Source organism: Syngnathoides biaculeatus, chromosome 23 (genome assembly GCF_019802595.1).
Source record: "Syngnathoides biaculeatus isolate LvHL_M chromosome 23, ASM1980259v1, whole genome shotgun sequence".
Lineage (NCBI taxonomy): Eukaryota > Metazoa > Chordata > Actinopteri > Syngnathiformes > Syngnathidae > Syngnathoides > Syngnathoides biaculeatus.
Window position 1 is genome coordinate 4297189 of NC_084662.1, and position 23042 is coordinate 4320230.

The window sequence follows — 23042 nt, forward strand, 5'->3', positions numbered from 1 at the left end:
TTTGTTTCTTTCAGAGCGGACATCCTCCTTTTTTACTCCCTTCCCCCCACCCCTCCCACTCCTTCCAGAAGAGGTTCAAAATGAAGGCTTATTGCTTCCACAACTAATGCCAAAGTACGCCATCTCAAACAAGCAGTCCTGACCTGGCACCATACGAATGGCCCAGGGAAGCCACCATATTGATATTCAGGTTTTGCATTACCTGCGCCAGAAGTTTCCTGAAGTCCCAGAGGGTGTTGTGTCCCAGTGTGTTCTGCAAGTAAGCATATTTCCAATACTTCGTACAAGCAATATTCATGCATTTACACTTAAACAAAAAATGGTTTTGCATCGGACATTTGGTGATGTTTGTCTGAATGTAATCCTTACCATTTGTCAATTGTCGAACAGCAAAGTCACATTACCTCAAGTATGGATAGTGGAGAGCCTTTTTTTTTCTTTTTTGAGGGTTGTGCATGCAAAAATGGAGCCAAACGTGATTGCTTATGGAAACTAATGCAAAAGCTGATGAACTAGTCTTACCATACATCTATGTCTAGATTTTCAAATGATAATTTCCACAGCATTCCCAAGAAATCACCACGTCCCATTCTTAGTGTTTTTTTAAAACACGCCACAAATACGTGTAGTCATTAGAGGCTACTTATACCCCACAGGCACCATGTTTGTGACCCCATGTTTGGGAGGTGCACATGATTTACTGAGACTGTAGCATGATTTCCAGCAGATGTAAAAACTGCTCTAAAATGACAAAAAGGTGGCTTTGAGAGACAACACACCCTGTACTGATTGCTAGCCAATCACAGGGCACATGGAGACAGACAACAGTCGCACTCACAATCACACCTAGGGGCAATTTAGAGTGTCCAATTAATGCATGTTTTTGGGAAGTGGGACAAAACTAGAATGCCCAGAGAAAACGTGCAGGCACAGGGAGAACATGCAAACTCCATACAGGGGGGGCCAGGACTTGAACCCTGGTCCTCAGAACTGTGAGGCCAGCACTCTGCAGCTGATCCACCGTGTCGCCCTATATGTAATATACATACATACACATACACAGTTGAAACCAGATGTTTACATAAACTGTGCAAAAACACACATTTCATTTTCTTCTGATAGTACTGTGATGGAATCCTGGCTCATTCCTTCTGACAGAACTGGTATAGTGAGTCAGGTTTGTCGGTTGCCTTGCTCGCAGACGCCTTTTCAGATCTGCCCAGAAATTTTCAAGTGGATTCAGATAAGGGCTTTGTGATAGCCACTCCAACAGATTGACTTTGTTGGCCTCACGGTTATGAGGACCGAGGTTTGAATACCGGCTCTGCCTGTGTGGAATTTGCATGTTATCCCTGTGTCTATGTGGGTTTTCTTCGGGCACGCCGATTTCCTCCCACATTCCAAAAACATGCATTAATTGGGGAATTTAACTTGCCCTTACGTGTGATTGTGAGTGCAACTGTTGTCTGTCTCTATGTGGCTTGCAATATGATACACGCTATAGGCTTCAGAAAATGGATAGAGAAAATCTTTGGCATTTTTAAGCATGGCTGCCTTCCACTGACGACTATACAGTGCCGTGAAAATGTATTTGCCCCCCACCCCCTGTTTTCTGGGTTTTTGCTTTTGCATATCTATTTCACACAAAGGATTCAAATCATCAAAGCAATTTTAATGTCACTCAGAGACAAACCAAGGAAATACAAAGTGCAGCTTTCAAATGCCACTTCTTTTAAGGCGCCAAAAAAACCCAAACATTTCTGACACAATGTGAAAAAGTAAAATTACAAAATCACTGTGGCTAACCACAAATTTGGGAAACGTGAGTTCAATTTCACAAACCACACCAAACCTAATTGCCACCATACTTGAAACAAGAAATTACTTAAATATAATCTGTCAGAACATAAAGTAGGCTACAACATCTCAAGAACCAATGCATCATGCCATGATACAAAGAAATTCAAGAAGAAATTTGGGAAAAAAGTGATTGAAATCCATCAGTCTGGAGTAGGTTACAAAGCCATTTCCAAGGCTTGGGGGCTCTAGTGAATCATTGTTGGAGCCATTTCCCACAAATGCAGAAAAGTGGGAAGAGTGGCAAACCTTCCCAGGAGTGGACAACCAACTAAAATTACTCCAAGTGCTACGACGACTCATCCAGGATGCCTTCGCCGGCAAGGCCGACGCTGTCCGACGCGTACATCAATGCATTTAGCACGCCTGTCATACGTACGCGGATCTTTTGTTACGTTATGAGAAACTGATTACGTCGTCTGCCCCAAAGTATTATTTTTTTTTTAGTAGCTGTACACACACATACCTGTCATTTGGAACCCACAAAGCTCTTGTCCATTGCACTGTGCACCCATGTAATCCATTTTTCACGATGAACCGGGTCTCTTGCAAACTTATGATGGGCAATCCATCCTCCTGATTGTTCAAGGAATGTCCAGCAATGCAACGCGCCGCCATTTTGGCTAACACAAAGGAACAACAAGCTACCTTCCTGGAGGTAAAACTAATAGAAACAAATGAGTCCATTTGAGGGCGGTCCTGTCTTTTATGTCACTTCCTGCTTCTTCTCGAAAACTAATCCCTCGAGAGGATTTTCATGGCAGGAGTTACAAAAAGCTGTATATGTCAAAATCATGTTTTGTGGTGAAAAAACACATGGGTCCATGTCGGCTGCCGTTTTTTCATTAATAACATACTAAAAATCATGCATTTCATGACAATGGCCCTTTAAGGTTTTGAAGTGGTCAAGTCAAACTCCGGATTTAAATCTGAGATGCTTTTGTGTGACCTTAAACAGGCAGTTCATGCAAGAAAACCCTCCAATATGGCGAAGTTGAAACAATTCTTTAAAGATTAATGGGACAAAATTCCTCAAGACCAATGTGAAAGACTCATCCCCAATTATCACAAAAGCTTGATTTCAATTATTGCTACAATGGGTGGAACAACCCGCAAAAAGGTTTAGGGGGCAATTACGTTTTCAACAAAAGGTCATAAAAGTTTGGATTTTTTTGGAGCCTTAATAAATTCAATCGTCATTTGAAAACTGCATTTTGTATTTCCTAGGGTTGTTTCAGAGGGATATTATAATTGGTTTGATGGTGTGGAACTTTTATGTGTGATATGGAAAAAAACTGAAATCAGGAAGGGGCGAATACTTTTTCACAGAACTGTGAGAGACACTGTCAAGATGATTCTGCTTATCTTTTCTGTTTATTACCGCGCGTCCCCCACACACAAAAAAGATTTAAAAAAATTCACAAGTGTACTGCTCTTAATTTCCCTGTGAGTGACTGGGAACCACTCCAGGGTGCAAGAATCCCTCTTACCTTTTTATGTCATCTCTGGTACTCAAATTTCTGGCAGGAATCTTAACAGGATGAGTGATGGAGAAAATGGGAGGAAGGATGAATGGAATATTTAATAATTTTCACAATGGATAAACTAACCTTTGTATCGCATTCTTTCTCTTTCAATCTCGCTCTCCTTTTGTCCCTCTCAGAATAACAACAACGTAGATGCGTGCTGTGAATACTTGTCCCAGGTCAGTCCAGGCTACTTGTACGGTGAAGAAGGAAACCTCAACTTTTCTAACGACCCCAATTTGACCAGGCTCCGTAATCACATGACCCAGCTGAACCTGGGCCTGCAGTCTCAGAATGTGCTTGTGGCCCCAGTGCAAGACAGCCTGAGAATGAATGGCAGCCGGACTCTGGCCCATAGCCTGAGTGAAGGGCCCCTACAGACAGGCCAGGTGTCAAACAGTAATTTTTTTCAGCAGGAGCCGCAGTCTGCTCCAGTTGAAGGGCCCCCCAGTCTCAATGTGTTTAGTGCAATGGAGCCCTCACGCAAACCACAGCCTCCACAACACCTTGGACTCTACCCTCTGGGTGTCAAAGGAGCGACAATGGGTCTCCAGCAAACGACACGTTTCAATCCTATAACCGTGACGCTAGCTCCTCATATTCAGACAGGCCGTAACACTCCTACGTCTTTACATATACATGGTGGGCCACAGTCAGGTCTCAGCAGTCCACAGGGTAACGCTATCTACATTAGGCCCTATGTCAGTCAATGCGGTACAACTCGACAGAATCAGCAGCAGGGAGGCAGGGCCCAGTATAGTCCCACTTCTCAGCCTCAGCAGCAGATATATCAGATCTCTCATCCTTCATCCTTGTCGGGGTCATGGTCCGGCCCTCAGCAATCCTCTTCTTCACATACCTCACAACATCAGATCCAGGGCCACCAGACATCTCATGTCTATATGCCAATTAGCTCCCCAACAAATTCCCAGGCTCCCTCCATCCTTCCCACTGGAAGCCAGGTGTCTTCATCTGGTGTATCTTCTTCTAGCTCGTCTTCCTCCTCGTCCTCATCATCCTCTGTCATGCCCACCTCGCTCTCTGCTATCAGCCAGTACAACATCCAGAACATCTCCACTGGCCCACGGAAGAATCAGATCGAGATCAAACTTGAATCTCCTCAGAGGAGTAACTCTACCACGACAGCTGTGCTGCGAACAGGTGGTGGGTCCCGTTCCTCCTCCACCTCTTCCTCCTGCCCATCCTCCTCCTCCTCAACTGGGGTTTCTACAGTCCCTGCCACCCCTCTCTCCATTGGAGGCTCCGGTCTGAGCCGTAGCCAGCCCACTGTTTACATTTCTGCTAGCCCACCCACTGCTGCTACCACGCTTTCTGAGGAGGCAATCCTGGCCTCAACGGGATCCCGTTCACAACCCAAGTTTTACATTTCAGCAAATGCCTCCAGCGATGACAGTGGGGGTAGGAACCCTCCCACAGTCTACATTTCAGCTAACCCTCCATTGCAGGGTCCATCAGGTGCAAGGAACATTGGGGGCCAGGTGAGCATGGGCCCCGCCTATATCCACCACCATCCACCTAAATCTCGGGCTTCAATGGGAGTGGGAAATACTGCTTCCTCGCCACGTGTGGTGGTGACTCAACCTAACACAAAATATACTTTCAAAATCACTGTGTCCCCCAACAAGCCCCCAGCAGTGTCTCCTGGGGTGGTGTCACCTACATTTGAGCCCAACAAACTCCTCAGTTTACCGCCAGACCATCACTTTGCAGAGCCAGACCCCCTCCATTTCTCAGACCCACTTTCACCACACAAGGAGAGACCCAGCGAGCCTCGCAGACTCAGCATGGGCTCTGATGATGCTGCATACACACAAGGTAAGCCACTGTTTGTTTACTCACATATTAGGAAAAATTAGGACAGGAATGAGCCTCATGAATGAACATATTGCTGAAAACTGATGAATAAGCAGATTTGGCCTCAGCTGTTTTGTACTAAAAAGAAAAACCGTTAATTGCAATGAACTATGGAATAGATTTGAACACAATTCTTTTTGGATTAATTAACTTGATAAATGCAGGCAAAATGTAGCTGCGATTATAAAAGGTCTCAACTAGTTTAAAAAGCAACAACATGACATCACTTATGAAAACCTCTGCTAAAGGTGCCCCTGATTCTGTCTCAACTAGTTTAAAAACTAACACCATGACATCACTAATGAAAACCTCTGGTATTCCACAACTGTTTTGAGGAGCATTATTTTGCTCAGGATTAAAAAAAAAAAAAAACAGATTAGCCCTTCACTTTATGAATACAAACTAACAAAATGTATTTAATTTCAGTTTTCATCATGGTCAATTGGCATAAAAACAATCCAAGCAGTGTTGTTTAATCGTGACCTCAGACTGATTCATGATTACAGTAAGTAAAAGAATAAAAAAAATCATTAAACCCCGGCGATTTGGGAACTGAAGAACTCTAGATCAGTGGTCCCAATCACCAGGCCCCAGACTGGTACCCGTCCGTCGACCATTTTGTACCAGTCTGCAAAAAATGAATAATAACACCCACTTTTTCTAATATGTAGTGACCAACTTGCTAATGAAACCATCAAAACTGTGCCGCCACATGGAGACAAAAAGCCCTTAGAAAATTTTGAAAAAATTAAACGGTAACATGAATGACAGAAAGAAAGGCTACTACTTACACAAATATGTCCGCGCTAAAAGCCTCGTTCCTGGTCGCGGATGACATTGCTAAAGCTAACAAGCCATCTACTATTGGGGAAGAACTGAATAAAATGAATGAATGAAATGAAATAGCAGGGGACATTGAGGCACAGTTACTTGAGAGAATAATGCATGATGGTTATACGTTATGGTGAGTTTAAGTTTTTATGGATTTAACATTAATTTTTAAGGCAATTGTGTGAATTTATTTTTGCCGTGGGTGTGCATGTGTGCTTGCGTGCGTGCGTGGGTGTGCATGCGTGTGTATGTGTGTATATTATGCTACACATTGACAGCCGGTCCATGAAAAACAATGCCTACTCGAAACCTGCCCATGGGGACCGCTGCTGTGGATGATTTACATCAATTTTGTTTTGGATCTTAAAAACTTGGATGTTTTTTGAAGACATCCATGTTAATTGTTCAGGTCAGGACAGGGCAACGACTGCTGTTGTAGTATTTGTTTTGTTTACACACTCCAGTAAATACATTTACTACTCTCAGATTAAAGGGGTCGGGAACCTATGGCTTGCGAGCCATACCTGGCTGTTTTGGTGGCACGCGAATCCCTAATTACGAAATACTGTACATGTGAATTATGTCGTGCAGGCAACGCAAATGACGCAGAGAAGGTTTGTCCTAGTGGGGTTGCCGTAATTTGGTGTAGGAGGCAATGCAAATGATGCAGAGACAGTTTGTCCTAGTGGGGTTTGCGTAGTTTAGTGTGGTAGTCAATGTCCACAGGCGCAGAAGGGTCGAACGCCGATCGTGTCGGAACAACTAATTTTGAAAACGCTTTTGACAAATGTTACTCAAAGAAAAAAATATGAGTACCCGAAGTTTTCAACAAGAATAGACAGCCTTTGTGGAGAGGGAGGGTTCTGCAGTGTGTCTAAATTCACAGATAGGGAGTATCCCAAAGCATTTGTCCTCGATGTTGCCAATAAACATTTTGCCAACTTTGCATAAAGACAAGATAATCAAACTAATAAAAGACATGCCAATGTCAGCAAAAACTGTTCACCATCGTAGCAGCATGATGGCAAATCAAATTGAATTACGTTCACGATTAATGGATGGAAGTCTCAATGCTTGTATGAAGCTTAATCTAACGACATATGAAACAGACTATAAAGCCATCAGCAAAACCATGCACCACCAGAAGTTTCATTAATGGTGAGAAATACATTTGTCATCATTGATTAGCAACAGCGTAGGAAGGTTATTTAAAATAATTCTGAGACTTATTGTACTCTAAAAGTGTCGGTCTTACATAAATGCGCAAATACACCTGTACTTAAAATACTGTATGGCTCTTTTGAATATAGATTTTAAAATATTTGGCCATTATGGCTCTCTCAGTTAAAAAGGTTCCCGACCCCTGGTATAGGTAATACATTCAGATTAAGTACATACTTCAAAATCTGAATTTACCAAAACTCAAATGATTATTAAAATTACCTCCAGTACAAGTGGTTTATCATTTTTAAAAAAATTTTGTAGGTCATAGTATACTGGAATCTTTTGACGTTATCATCTGCGCATGGAACATTAAAACAAAAAAAGCAAAAAAAAAAATCTTTACTTGGACATTGTCGCATAAGCGCAATCTTATGAAAGATATGACTTTGGTTCCTTTATTACCTAAGTAAATGGCTTGTGACCTTAGGACCTTAATACTGAACTCTTCTTTATACAACGTGCAGATTAGTTTTTAGGGAAAAAAAAGGATTGTTTTTCAAACCTTACATTTTTTTCTATATTCCTGACAAGCCCAGATTCTTTTTCCATTTGTTACTGTCAAGAATCTCATTTTACAAAAGATTAAAGTCTTTTATATTTGGTGTTGTAAGTGCACAGCCAAATTTAAAAAGTATTTCAATTTATTAAAAAAAAAAAAAGGTGACTTATTTACTGAGTTCCGAATGACTCAAATGTGATCTATCTCCAGTAAATGCTGTTTGATGCATCTGCCGGAGTGAAGCAGATCCTATAGTGAGTCAAATGTGTTGGAGCACACAAGTGTTTCCTTTTTAAGGCTTTTGAGTAAATTTGATGAGAGTCTCTGGCGGTGATTCTTAAATTGCAATCACTCCCAACAGGAGGGTCTTCAAAATGGGCCTCTTATCCTGACCCTCATCAGCCCCATGCTCTCTGATTTTCCTTTATAATTATTCCAGCTGATCACTGTGTTGTTATTACCTTATTTGAATGTTACTCATTCAAATTCAAATCACTACCACATATCTGTTAATTATATGTATAATTTCTGTCTACATTTGGCAGGGGAACAGGAGGAGTTCCTGAAATGACATAGATATTTTTAAGGTCATGTTCTTCCTAGTGATGAGAGACCTTTTCAAATGTGGTCACACCATGAAAGTAATTTGTGTTGAATTGGATAATTTCCCAAACAAAGAATACCTGCTGCTGCAAAATCCCCTTGGAATCAGTGAGTCGTTTGGCTGTGTTATACACTCTGTCAAAGGTAGTGCTTGTCACCTTATCACTTCGTAGTTTGCAAACTTTCCAGGCTCTATTACACACCATAATTTCCCATGTAGTATATACATAGACAGAGTGGTACCTCTACTTACGAAATTCTCCAGTAATGAAAAATTCAGGCTCCCACAATCACTCCAAAGAACCACATGATAAAACACACATCCGCCATCTAGAGGTTATGAATAAGCAGTACCCAAATAGTCCAATATCCCACGGTCACCTTGAGGTTATGAAAAAGGTGTAGCCTACATTTTCATTCCAGTATGACAGGGATGGTACGTATGACTGTGTAATATATAGAGTATACATTCGTCCATCCATTTTCTGAACCGCTTATCATCACTCGGGTCACAGGAGTGCTGAAGCCAATCTCAGCTGCCATTAGGCAGGAGGCATCGTAAACCTGGAACTGGTTGCCAGGCAATTGCAGGGCACATGGAGACAGGCAACAGTTACACTCACAATCACACCTAGGGGCAATTTTGACTCTCCAATTAATGCATGTTTTTGCTATTTGGGAGGAAACCGGAGTGCCCCAAGAAAACCCACGCAGGCACGAGAAGAACATGCAAACTCAACACATTATCTCACCCTCTTATCCTCACAAATGTCAGCGGAGTGCTGGCGCCTATCCAAGCTATATTTGAGCAGGACACGGGCCACACCCTGAACTCGTTGCCAGCCAATCGCAGGGCACATACAAATAAACAACCATTCGCACTCACATTCACGTATATCGGCAATTTATAGTTTTCATTTAACATACCATGCATGTTTTGTTGATGTGGGAGGAGGAGTACCTGGAGAAAAACTCAGACAGAAATGCGGAGAACATTCTGCCTTTCTGAAAGCCTTCACAGTTTAATGTGTATCGCATCAAAATACAATTAAATGTTTCGCCTGACCCTTCATGTTTTCTTTTTAAAGAATTATACCCATCTTACAAATTCTGCCTACGTAATCAAACATATGAGCACAACTGTGTGTTTCGTCATTTATTAAATAAAAGCAGGGCTGTGAATTTCAAAATAAGAGCAAGTAAATAAAATTTTGTGTTCCGATAAAGTGCTTAACCTCATACTGATTATTTGGGGAGAAAAAAACCCTAACAAAATACAAATAATATTTCATGTGGGTAGAAGCAAAATGATGCTGTGTAAAAATGCATTATACATATACATACGTAATGGAAAGTATTCATACCCCATTAGTCGTGTCTTAATGTTGCATTCATTCCAACTCATTTTAAGTTCACTTTTTTAACCTCATTAATGTACACACCAATTGACAGAAAAGAAAAACGAAATTGTTGAAATTTATGAAAAAAGCAAAAAAACTACTATTTAGAAGTAGCATCCTTTTGAGTTAATACAGCAGTTAGTGTTTTGGGGAATGATCCAACATGTTTTTCACACCTGGATTTGGATTAGCCATTCCTCCTTGGAGATCCTATCCAGTCCTGTCAAGTCAGGTGGTGAACATTGATAGACAGCCATTTTCTGATTTCTCTAGCGATGATCAATTAGGTTTAAGTCAGACCTCTGACTGGGCCATTCTCGAACAGTCACAGAGTTGTTCTCTCAAGTCAACCCTCATTATTTTAGCTGTGTGCTTAGGTCATTATCTGGTTGAAGGTGAACATTCAGCCCAGTCTGAGGTCCTGAGAACCCTGGAGGTTTTGGTCTATGATATCTCTGTACTTAGACGCATTCGTTCTTTCCTTCAATTGCCACCAGTGGTCCTGTCCCTGCAGCTGAGAAACACCCCCAGAGCAGGATGCTGCCACCACCATGCTTCACTGTTTGGATTGTATTAGAGAGATGATGAGCAATACCTGGTTTTCTCCACACATACCGCTTATTTTGCAGGACAACTATCCGAAACACACCAGCAAGTCAGCCTCTGAATGGCTGTGGCCAAATCAAAGTCTGGATTTAAATACAATTGAGATGCTGTGGTGTGACTTTAAATAGACAGTTCACGCTAGAAAACCCTCCAATATGGTGGAGTTGAGACAATTCTGCAAAGAAGAGTGGGTCAAAATTCCTTCAGAGCGATGTGAAGATGTGAAAGGCTCATCACCAATTATTGCAAACAATTGATTGCAGTTATTGCTGCTCAGGATGGCGCAACACATTATTAGGTTCATGTAGCGATTATTTTTTCACAGAGGATCAGAAAGATTTAGATTTTTTTTGGTGCCTTGATAAGTTGAATTGTCATTTGAAAACTGCGTTTTGTATTTCCTTGGGTTGTCTCTGAGCGATATTAAAATTGGTTTGATTTGAAACCTGTGATAGATATGCAAAAAAAAAAAAACAATGTATGTAGATGTACAATTATATACACATACAAACAAATATGTGTATACATATTCATCCTATACTATACTATATATAATACTTTAAGAGCTTTAGGAAACTGGCCAGACTGAAGTGAGCTATTGATTGGTTCCTGCAAATCAGATCGCAGTTTCGGGGCTAATTCCATTATTACAGATTTTTTTCAAGTTTATCATAATGTTTTTAATTAACCAAAAAAAGTATTTGAAGTTGTTTTGTCTGTTTTCAGTCTATTGCTTTTACTGATGTTTTACTTTTTTGCTGAGGTTTAATTTCAGTACCAGCAATGAGTTACTTTATTCAGATATAGAGTTATAGTATAGTTGCCCCAATTTTGGTACTGTGACACGACACCACCACTGTCAAGTACATTATAGAACAAAGGCAACCCCTGCCATTGAAATCATTAATTAAAATATATTGGGCCAAAAGTGCCATTGCTTAACTTGTTTTGCCTGACATGGTAGCGTTCTGACCACTCAAATGCAAGGATATTCACTGGCTCAAATATGTTGTGCTTTTTCTGTGTTGTATTGTATCATTTTGTTTCCTTTTCTTAAATCATATTTAACTACAATTCAAAATAAAAATACAGTCGAGCTTTTCAAAAACTAAATAAAGGGAATTGCGTGTTTAGTTAAATCTGACCCTTTTTAATAGTAGTTCAACACTTTCCAGTTAGCCATTACACAGCTATTGTCAAAATATTTTAAATAGGTTCCACAATTAAAATTTTAATTGTGATCACAATATTGGCAGCCACAATTAAATTATCCTGATCGTCGGTGATATTTAGTATTAAAATGCGGACACTAACATATTCAAGAACCTTCTCAACCAGTAGTCAGCCAACCAACCATTTGGGGCAAAAAATGTGTGCTTTGAAGGGGATCAACATCCTTTTGTCAGGCCTAGTTTCAAATTCAGGGGAATTAACGTCTATATATATATTCTGAAATTGTGTATGAATTTTGAAAGTTGTTGAACCAAAGAATCAGTAAAAAAAACATTTCGAACACATAATTTAATGATATTCTTATTAACCTAAGATTTTGACACTGTGGAAACCAAATATGCTTCTTGTTCTCAGCGTTGTTGGTCCATCAGAAGGCCCGCATGGAGAGGCTGTGGCATGAACTGGAGCTAAAAAAGAAGAAGCTGGAGAAGCTAAAAGAGGAAGTCAATGAGATGGAGAATGACCTGACAAGGAGGCGACTGCAGAGATCAAACTCTGCCTCCCAAATTCCTTCAGTAAGTTTTTTTTGTTTTTCATATAGGAAAACGGGCAAAGATGATATAGGCTGAGGTTGTGGAAGAAGATTGCCAGATTTTCACCAATGATGCCCGATGCTGGTGGATGTTATGTACCCAACGGACACGCTTCGGGCTTATCATGCAATGTGATTACATAGAAATTCAATGCAGTTCGCACAGATATTGACCAAAACTTTCTCAAGCTCTCGAGCGACACATTTGGCATCTAGATTGTTATAAATATCATAATGAGAAATTAACAGTACAACATGGGAAAATCAACACCTTTTTTTTCCATCTTTGTTATTACACCTGGTATACAGTAAGGCGGGTGACACTAAATTAGGGCTCCTTCACCGTTCCAGGCCAAGAGTGACTGCTTCTGTCGAAAGCTATGATCACAGTTTAAGATGTGAAATACTCAGGCAGCAGCAGTCACGTTTTAATGTGACATCACAGCATAGCGTCAAAGTCCCAGCATGTCACTGTACAGTGGTGATAGAAGTTAGTACCCTAATGCTCTAAATCAGGGGTGCTCAATGCGTCGATCATGATCAGGTAGTTTTGGTCAATCGCAATGGCGTGAAAACTAGCTGATGTGTCAATGCACAGGGGAGAGGTGTTAGCCCCCCACCGTAAGGCCGCAGTTTCAAAACTAAACTCTAGAGGTCCTCACAGGCATAATATCAAATACATTAATCATTTGATGGCAACATTAATTTATTTTATTAGAAGTTATAAGAAGTATAAATTAAATGTGAAATGGGAACATCATTTATTGCCTGTAAATATATGAATGTATATGAAGTTTTGGGTGCACTTTTTACGTAGGTATAAAAAAAAAAATTGTGGGGTGCTTTGTATCCTCAAGAGAATATTATACGAGTGGTACCTTGACTTACAAATACTCAAACTAACAAAGGTCTTTAATTTACAAACTGCTGGTTGATTTTTTTTTTTCTTTTTTTTTTTTTTAACTGCTCGATATTTAGCCATGTTTCGGGAAATCTTCTTACATATTATGACCCCTTACGGAAGCCCAGACTGAAATCCCTCTTATTTCAAAATGAAAGAGAGAGAAAAGAAACAAACAATTATCTATGTCCAGCTCCAACAACTGTTACGCACACAGAGCTAGTCGTCACAACATAACAATAAAGCATGTGAAGGTTGTCTCACATAACTAGGAACAAGTACTGTGCACACAGCTAATCATAACATATTGCATGTGAACATTGTCTAAAACTAATGAATGTAATATTTTATAAATATATTAAACACATTTTCACACACAACTCCCCCCTTTTGTTCATATAAATCAATCATTTATTACATGTTACATACTGTTAAACACTGATGATGAAAATTAATTAAAACTAACAAACTCAAAAATGAAACTAAAAATTAAAATGCATTAAATAAACAACCCTACCAAAGTTTATAAAACAGTGGTGAAGCCGGCCATGTTATACAGATTAGAGATGAAGAAACAATAGGAAGCAGAACTGGAGGTTGCAGAAATGAAGATGCTGAGGTTCTCGCTTGGAGTGAACAGGTTGGATAGGATTAGAAAACAGCTCATTAGAGGCACAGCCAAAGTTGGATGTTTTGGAGACAAGGTTAGAGAGAGCAGACTTCGATGGTTTGGACATGTTCAGTGGTGAGAGAGTGAGTATATTGGTAGAAGGGTGTTGAGGATGGAGCTGCCAGGCAAAAGAGCGAGAGGAAGACTAAAGAAAAGGTTGATGGATGATGTGAGGGAGGACATAAGGACAGTGGGTGCTAGAGAGGAAGATGGATGAGATAGGCTTAGATGGAAGAAGATGACACGCTGTGGCGACCCCTAACGGGACAAGCCGAAAGGAAAAGAAGAAGAAGAACCAAAAAACCCTACAGTCATCCAGAATTCCACACCTCTGGTTTAGGGAAATCCCTCATCAGCGTTGTAGTCATGAGAGAGAGTTAGACTGACGAATTTGAATCATAATCATGATTTGCGTTGCCATTGTCATCCAGGGAGCCACATTGAGGGAAGAGGTCAGGAAAATCTTTCTCATAGACTGAATAGTGAAACCGTGCGTTGTGAACAGTCACTGATGGTGTCGTGAAAAGGTTGGGAATCTTTTTGACTGAGAAAGCCATAAAGGCCAAATATTTTAAAATGTAATTTCAAAAGAGCCATATAGTATTTTAAAAACTAAGTACAGGTGTATTTGCCCATTTATGTAAGACCGACACTTTTACAGTACAATGAGTCTGAATTATTTTAAATAAAATTGTTACGCTGTTGCTCACCAATGATGGCAAAAGTGTTTCTTACCATTAATGCGACAGCTAGTGCTGCATGTTGTTGACATTCATACATATGTCTTTATGCGAAGTTGGCAAAATGCTTATTGGCATAGTCCCCATCTGTGAATTTAAACACAGCAGAAACCTCCACAAAGGCGGACAATGTCCATTCTTGTTGAAAACTTTGAACGACCTTTGTCAAAAGCATTAGTTGTTCCGACACGATCGGCATTAGACCCTTCTGCACCTGTGGGCAACGACTACCACCCAAAAACTATGGCAACCCCACTAGGCCAAACAGTCTCTGCGTCATTTGTATTACCTCCACAACCAGACTACGGCAACCCCACTAGGACAAACCTCTGCACGACAGCAATCACATGTACAGTATGTCGTTATGAGGGCTCCGCGAGCCATATGCAACCACCAAAAGAGCTAGGTATGGCTCGCAAGCCATAGCTTCCTGACCCATGGTGTAATGGTCCACACGCCCGACTTTAGTGGGCAGTGTGGGATCGATTCCGGCTCAGTCATGGTGTTGATATGTGCCTTGTGACTGGCTGGCGACCAGTTCAGGGTGTAGTCCGCCTTACGCACGAAGTTAGCTCGGATATGCTCTGGCACTCCTGTGACCCTTGTGAGAATAAGCATCTTGGAAAATGGATGGATCAATGCATTGTGAACAAGCACTGTGGCATACATGGGAGCAACTAAAGATTTCATCAAAGGGACCAAACAACAGGACATGAAAAAGATAATACGAGCCCACCTACATGACCAATCGGGAATGAGCCTGATGTAGACATTGTGTCCACAAAGCCAATACGCACCCTCAAAAGTCAATGTGCATAACCAGTCTGATGCTGACATCTCACCACCCCCATCCCCCAACTCCCCGCCCAAAAAGGTTGGTTGTTACTCAGCTTTTATGACCTGAGTATGGGTCTTCTGTTCCTCTATGATTCATCAACAGGCAATGAGTTGCTAGTACTGATTGTAACTAAAAGTGTATGCTTAACCCATTCATGGGCAGGGTGGCAATTTTTTGTCTTATTGAGATAAAAGTCTCCTAACAAGCCACAATCAAGGAAATAACACTTCTTTTTCGTTTATGATTAAGTTATATGATAACTTTACTAATTTAAAATCTCCTCCCAAAAATGGGACCCTGCCCGCTAGAGGGTACTTGGGTTTTCTTAGATACCAAATTATGGTTTCAGATTAAATCACTTAAATATTTTGATTTACTCAAGGATATAATGCGTGAAAATCATGATGTCCCAAAAACAGGACGCTGCCCACGAATGAATTAAAGTTAATCCCCTTTCCTAGAGACTATTTAGCCTCATTAGACCAATATTCACGGTCATCCATCGTAGAAGGTGAGGAAAGGGGAGCAGTCTGGACCACAGGAAGTGCTGGGACCTTCTTCCAGTGTGACGGATGGACCCTCACAGCTCCTTCAATAACTTCCACTGCTCTGTGAGTCAAATGAAAGACTGAGAAAGGCCCCAGTCACCACTGATGTCTCCATGTTTTCTGCCAGAAATTTTAATCACAAAATCATGGGGATTGATGTATGCAGGGGTCCATTGGCCAGGCCTTAAGAGTGCTGATTGGACTTCCATCTATCTATTTTCTACTGCTTATCTGAGTATGGGTCGAGGTGGTGGTAGCTTTAATAGGGACACCCAGACTTCCCTCTCTCCAGCCACTTCATCCAGCTTTTCCAAGGGAATCCCAAGGCGTTCCCAGGCCAGCCGAGAGACATAGTCTCCCTCCAGTCCCCTGGGTCGTCTCTGGAACACCTTACGCAGAAGCCATCTGGCAGCTTTTACATCCAACTCTTCCGAGGGAATCCCAAGGCGAGGGAATCCCAAGGCGTTCCCAGGCCAGCCGAGAGACACAGTCTCCCTCCCGTGCCCTGGGTCGTCTCTGGAACACTTTACGCGGAAGGCGTCCGGCAACTTTTACGGAGTCCAACCCTCACCAGAAACAAGCCCAACTTACTCCCAGCAATGAGGACCAAACTCTCACAACGGTTGTACAGTGACCAATACTCCGTATCAGGTTCTGCTTCCCCATCCTCCCAAAGCACCTCCCAAAGGACTTCTCAAAGGAAACAGTCGAACGCCTTCTCCAAGTCCACAAAATACATGTAGCGGTGTTGGATGAACTCCCGTAGCTCAAGGAACTTGCAGAGGGTATAGCGCTGGTTCACTGTTTGATGGCCAAGATGAAAACCACACTGCTTCTCTTGAGTCTAGATTAGACTTCCCAGCAGACCCTCCTCTTCAGCACCCATGAATAGACCTTTCCAGGGAGGCTGAAAAGTCTGATTCCTTCTGTAGTTGGAACACACTGTCCTTCTTAAAGAGGGAGACCACCACGCCAGCCTGCCAATTCAGAGCCACTGTCCCGATGTCCATGCAATGTTGCAGAAGCGGTCAACCCTTAACACCCAGAGCCTGAGGGAACTCCGGGCGAGAGAACCCAGACTCTGCTTCCTCATAGGAAGGCGTGTCAGTGGAATTGAGGAGGTCTTTGAATATTCTTCTCACCAACTCACACGAAACTGAGTCGAGGTCAGTAGCGCGCCATCCCCATGATACACATTGTTAATGGACCACGGCTTCTCCCTCCTGAGACACCAGATGACAGATCAGAATTTCCATCAAACAATCCGGAAGCCTCCATGGTCTCACCGATCATCTCCCATGCCTGAGTTTTTGCTTCAGCGACCACCAATGCTGGATTCTGCTCGACCATGAAGCTGCCCAGGAGTCCCACAGGCCAAAAAGGCCCGATCGAACTCCTTCTTCAGTTAGCTGGCATCCCTCAACTTTGGTGTCCAGTCCACCAACAGGTTCAGGGATTGGCGCCACGACAGGGACCGACCACATTATGACTGAAGTGCCGGTTGGCTGCCTCAGAATGGAGGTGCAGAACATGGTCCAATTAAAAGAAAGAAAGAAAAAAGATCCGTCTGAGGTAGGACTTAAAACTCGTTCTGACAGGGGATTCTGCCAGACGTTCCCAGAAGACTCTCACAATATGTTAAGGCCTCACAGGTCAAACTGGCATCTTACCCCACCATCAGAGCCAACTCACCACTAGGTGGTAATCAGTTGACAGCTCCGCCGCTCTTTTCACCAACTGTCCAAGATATGCGTCCAATGACACGACCACAAAGTCGTCATCGAACTGCGCCCCAGGGTGTCCTGGTCCCAATTTCACATGTGGACACCTTTATGCTTGAACATGGTGTTTGTTACGGACAATATGGGATGAGCAGACCAGTAACGGAACACTGCTTGAGTTCTGATCGGGGGGCAGTTCGTCCTAATCACAGCCTTCCAGGTCTCACAAATATTAGCTACAAGAGCATTGAAGTCCCTCAGTAGAAAGATGGACTCTCCAGCGCTCTGCAACACCCCCTCTAAGGACTTCAAAAAGTTTAATACCATTGAGACATGGAAGGCCGTGACTGGGAGGTACTGCCCTCCCAATCAGAACCCAAGCGGTGTTCATTCCTGGACTTCTGTGCTCATCACATATTGTCCATAACAAACACCATGTTCAAGCATAAAAGTGTCCACATGTGCACTTGGGACCAGGACTGACTGGTGACCAGTTCAGGGTGTAGTCAGTCTTTCACCCAAAGCTAGCTGGGATAGGCTCCGGCTCTCCCGTGACCCTTGTGAGGAAAACCAGTTGGGATAATTTATGGATGGGTTTTTTTATGCAATGCAGTGCTATTTTTAATTTAAAGACTGGGTGGGTTGGATCAAATTATTTGGATTTAATTCAGGATCATTTGAGGTACAATACATCATTCGAGTTCGGTCATGGAACAAATAAAACCACTAAGTTAAGGTATCACTCCACATACATTACTCACGAAAAATTAAGTACTGTATATATATATATATATAATCTCGTGTCATATTTCAGGATGAATTTAAAAAGCACTATAACATTTCCAGGTAAACTTAATTTGGCCTTCCAACAGTTAAATGATAAAATTCATAGTACCTGTAAAGTTCTTAGTCCATTTTAGGTTTAATAGCTTTTTCTTGAATATATGTTTTTCTTCAACTTTTGCACATGAGTAAGTAAGCAAAGGATACTTGCAGTTAATTCGCTTGCAGTTATGTAGTGAGTTTCTCGTTCAGGAAATTGTCACAGAAGAAACTGAAGCATTACTGCAACCCTAGGCGTCGTAGAGTTTTCCCATGTCTAACTCCCTGATCCTTTCTCATTCTCTCAGCTTGAGGAGATGAAACAGTTGCGGTGCAAGAACAGATTGCTACAAATTGACATTGACTGCCTCACCAAAGAAATTGATCTCTTTCAAAAAAGAGGTAAGAGACAATTATTATGTGCAGGTTTTTCTTGGTGTGTCACTTTTGGTCGATGTGCTGAAAATAAGTCTTGAGTGTTGGTCAACTATGGCACAACCCCAGGGCCTTGTCACATCCTCCTTGCACATGGGCACAAGGTTCTATTGTAATTATAACTACTGGTTCTTCCTGGATTGCATCCTGTAGCTGTTTGGTAACATCTGATTTATCTGCCCTCTGAGCAAGAGTAAAATAGTTGTCAAAAAGGGGGATACGTGATTCTTGCAATTCGGATTCATAAAATGTACTTGTGAATCAAAATTATTTAATTTGAATTTTTTTATGCAAATATATACATCAAAACTTTTACAAACTTGTATATGAATAAAAAACCTTTGGTTTAAGAATTGTTTTTGTGAGTTTGATTTTAAAAGATGTGAGCAGAGTTTTGTGAACGTAACTGACTTGCACGACTCCAAATCTGCTTTGTACACGAATCCACTTCTGTGAGTTCGAATACAAAAATGTTGAAATGATGTAACATAGGTCACGGGTAAATGCTAGCATGAGGCATGTCGTTAGCCTGCAAGTCAATTGATTTTCATAAAATACAATAAAAATATTAGATATACATGTTACTTACTTCAGCTATGATTCTTCACATTAGCTGGGAGCTCTAACTAAGTCACTATTGATCCCAAACATCAAATTGAGGTTTTGCAAGTGTGCAGAATCGTAGTTCATTTACTTCCCCTCTAATGTGATGTCATTTGGTCATTTTGTGATTCGCAATACCAGAGTAGATTTTTGTCCACACCAGAGATATATAGTCATAGAAATTAGTTATGTTTGCAAGACTGTGCTCACATCTTTTAAATTCATACACAAAAAAGTTCCCAACCAAAACCTTTTGATTCATACTCTCATAATAAAAGTTGTCAAACTGGTGAATTGAACTCAAATGATACTAGTGTTCATGTTGGACTGGCACAACGGTGCCTTTTTGGATTGGCGCAACAGTGCCTTATGTGGAAGTTGACGAAGTCTAAAAACAGATAGCTTCAGCGATAATGGATGTATAAAAGTAATGAGTGGCATGTTAATATTTTGTAACAGAGTAAATATATTGACAAGGCTTAAATACTCAAGTAGAAGTAAAAAGTATCATGCATGCAAACTATTCTGACAAGTACAATTGATCCAAAATACTACTTAAGTAAATGAAACTTGAGTAAATGTGGCACATTACACACCTCTGGTTAATAACTCATTCATGGAGAACCTTGATTTGTGAAACAGTCAGTGAAAGAATTTTTCAAAATTTGTCCAAACATATTCCCTCCTTGGTCCTGTTGTTCTCTCCATAATGGTAGGTGTTGTCTTGTAACAAGATCAAGGACTGACAATGTTGCAAGTTAATGAGATTTGGCCTCCCCTTACCCCTTCACTAACGCGTGAGGCTGGTGTCGCCTTTCTCAAAGCCGCAGAACAACCAAACTTGAGAAAGGTTCACATATTTTCTTGTTTAGCTAGTTTGGGTTTTGCATCACATGATACTGTTGCAAAACATAAATATGTATTCATTGTGCTAGCAAGAGGACTTTGGGTTTTGCATCACATGATCCCGGTAACACATAAATATGGATTCATTGTGCTAGTAAGAGAAGCTCTGCAACCTCTGAGTGCATGTCAAAACATGCATGTGATTTATGTCCCATTCTTGTGTTTTTAATGTTTATATACAGTACAGGAAGTGAGTTATTCACTCCAATAACTTGTTTGTGCAGTGGTTCCCATACTGACTTGCTTGTTAATGCTTGCCTGTTATGTGTGCATGAAAATGCATACATGCTCGAGGTTGACGACCAAGCTGCCAGTTGTGGGTCCGTTTCCACTGTGACGGGAAGCACAGCAACACACAGGAGCCACTTGGGCGGGTTGAATTGTATTCTCTTAGCACACATTTTCTGTTGCAATGCTGTCATCTGTCTCTTTTACACTCTGCCTAAGCAGCTGCCACCTTACTCCTCCCCTTCCTTGTTGAGTACACACCCCTCAGTGAACATGCATTTGTTGCATCAGCTACTTGTTTTCTTTTTTTTCCCAGGGAGGTTTTAGGGAGCATCTTACAGTATTTTTCATTGTGTAATTTTCACAACTATGAAGAGTACAACCACAATATTTTCTGAATCGTCATGTCTCTGACATAGACCCCATATCAACTCCACTATTAATATGACTACTATGGAGTATACCACTTTACTTCATACTGCCATGCAGGATTTGATGAGGGCCATAAATTCACAGGTTAATGCCATCATTTGGAAAAAAAAAAAAAAAACTTCTCACTAATGTATTTAGTAATAATTTGAATTATTGTATATTTTGAAAGCGGCTCCTCTGTTAAAAGCTATAGTCCCTTGTATTTAGTAAAAAATAAGCTTATTTTTGATTGGATTATTAAAAATTGTCAAGTGATACACTGTCTACATCAGCATTTACTTTTGAGTTGTTTTTCAATCGGTAGTTACCGTAATGTCTCGTGTGTACTGCGCAATTTTCCCAAAATATTTTTCAAAAGTCAATAGAGCGCATTATATTTAGGTATAGATTAAAAATAAAAATAAAATCACGTTGTACAGTCATATACAGGTAGATGGGCTGGTAAAAAGGTATACATGTACATTTCAATATGGTATTCAATGTCTTATGTTACATGTTTATATGTATTACTGTAATGTGCACCACCAATCTCAGATTCCTGACCTGCTTGTGGGAGTTTGGGATTTTACGATCAAGCATATTTGTTGCTACTGCACCAAACCTCAGAAACGGCTGCCCGTGAGTTTGTTTTAGTTTAGCCCATTCATGGCAGGGTGGCAATTTTTTGCCTTATTGAGATAAAAGTCTCCTAACAGGCCACAATCATGGAAATACTTCTTTTTCATTTATGGTTAAATTATATGATAACTTTACTAATTTATAATCTCATCCCAAAAATGGGACGCTGCCCACAAGAGGGTACTTGGGTTTTCTTACTAGATCGTCCCAAAAACCAGAATCAGAATCAGATTAAAACACTTAAATATTTTGATATACTGAAGGCTATAATGCTTGAAAATCATGATGTCCCAAAAATGGTACACTGCCCACAAATGGGGTAAATTACACTAAGCCAAAAAATGTCGATTACAAGGGCTAGTTACGAAGCCACCTTTAAAAGAAAAAGAAACATTGTTTATTTATTTAGGAATAATAAATGTTATCAACAGTATTAATAAAATGTGCCACCATTCGGCATTTATTTTAGTTGGTTGAGGGATTCTGTTCTGACTATTACAGGGACCAGGACAAGCATGTCCTGTGGCCTGTCCCGAGATATATACAGGCAATTTAGAATCTTTAGTTATTCTATCTTGCATGTTTTTTGAATGTAGGAGAAAAACTCAAGTACTTTTAATCAACTTAAAGATAATTATCAAGCAAAAAAAAATGGAAGGTAGTAAAAATGCAAAATTGCTAGTAGTGACTGGGAAGCCACTAGCCATAGTGGCTGGTGAACAAAAAAATGTTGTCAACCCCTGCATATACATACATATTACTGTACTTGTGTAATTTTCACTTAGAATACCACCAATACTTTGCCAAACAAATATGAGCATTCATTTAAAGAATCCCATACCAAATCGGTCATGGCCCAGGTTTACAACATCTGCCCCCGGCACCATTAACCTGCAGGACGTCAGTGTAAACTCAGCTACTGTGGGTGGAAAACCAAGAAGATGAGGAGGATTGCAGACGATGTAATCTGAAGGAGGTTACTGACTGTAAGGTAGTGGTAGGGGAGAGTGTAGCTCGACAGCATTGGATGGTGGTGAGGACAAAGATTAATAAGACAAAGGTAGAGCAGAGAACCATGTGGTGGAACCGAAAAAAGCAAAAATGTTAGCGACCTTTTGGAAAGAGGTGAGACAGGCTTTCCGTGTACAGGAGGAGCTTCTGGAAGACTGGACTATTACAGCCAATGTGATCAGTGAGATAGGCAGGAGAGTGCTTGGTTTGTCTTCTGGTAGGAAAAGGTAGAACAAACCCCAAAACACAGGAAGTCATACAAGGAAAGAGGTTAGCGAAGAAGAAGTGGGACACTGAGAGGACTGAGGAGAGGCGAAAGGAATACATTGAGATGTGACGGAGGGCAAAGGTACAGTGGCGAAGGCTAAACGAGGCATACGATG

At 41.0% G+C, this 23042-nt stretch overlaps 1 protein-coding gene across 4 annotated transcripts in view; it reads left to right on the forward strand.

Annotated features, from left to right (window-relative positions):
- The window catches only part of tab2 (TGF-beta activated kinase 1 (MAP3K7) binding protein 2), an 88307-nt gene that overhangs the window by 60024 nt on the left and 5241 nt on the right, over positions 1 to 23042 (forward strand). For 3 of the 4 annotated variants that reach the window (XM_061812658.1, XM_061812656.1, XM_061812657.1), the window contains 4 exons: positions 15 to 259; positions 3521 to 5219; positions 12009 to 12169; positions 18735 to 18828. In XM_061812658.1, coding sequence (XP_061668642.1) covers positions 158 to 259; positions 3521 to 5219; positions 12009 to 12169; positions 18735 to 18828 — 2056 coding nt within the window. In that variant the 5' untranslated portion in view covers positions 15 to 157. The remainder of the gene's footprint in view (positions 1 to 14; positions 260 to 3520; positions 5220 to 12008; positions 12170 to 18734; positions 18829 to 23042) is intronic. The other variant, XM_061812659.1, reaches the window with a different exon arrangement.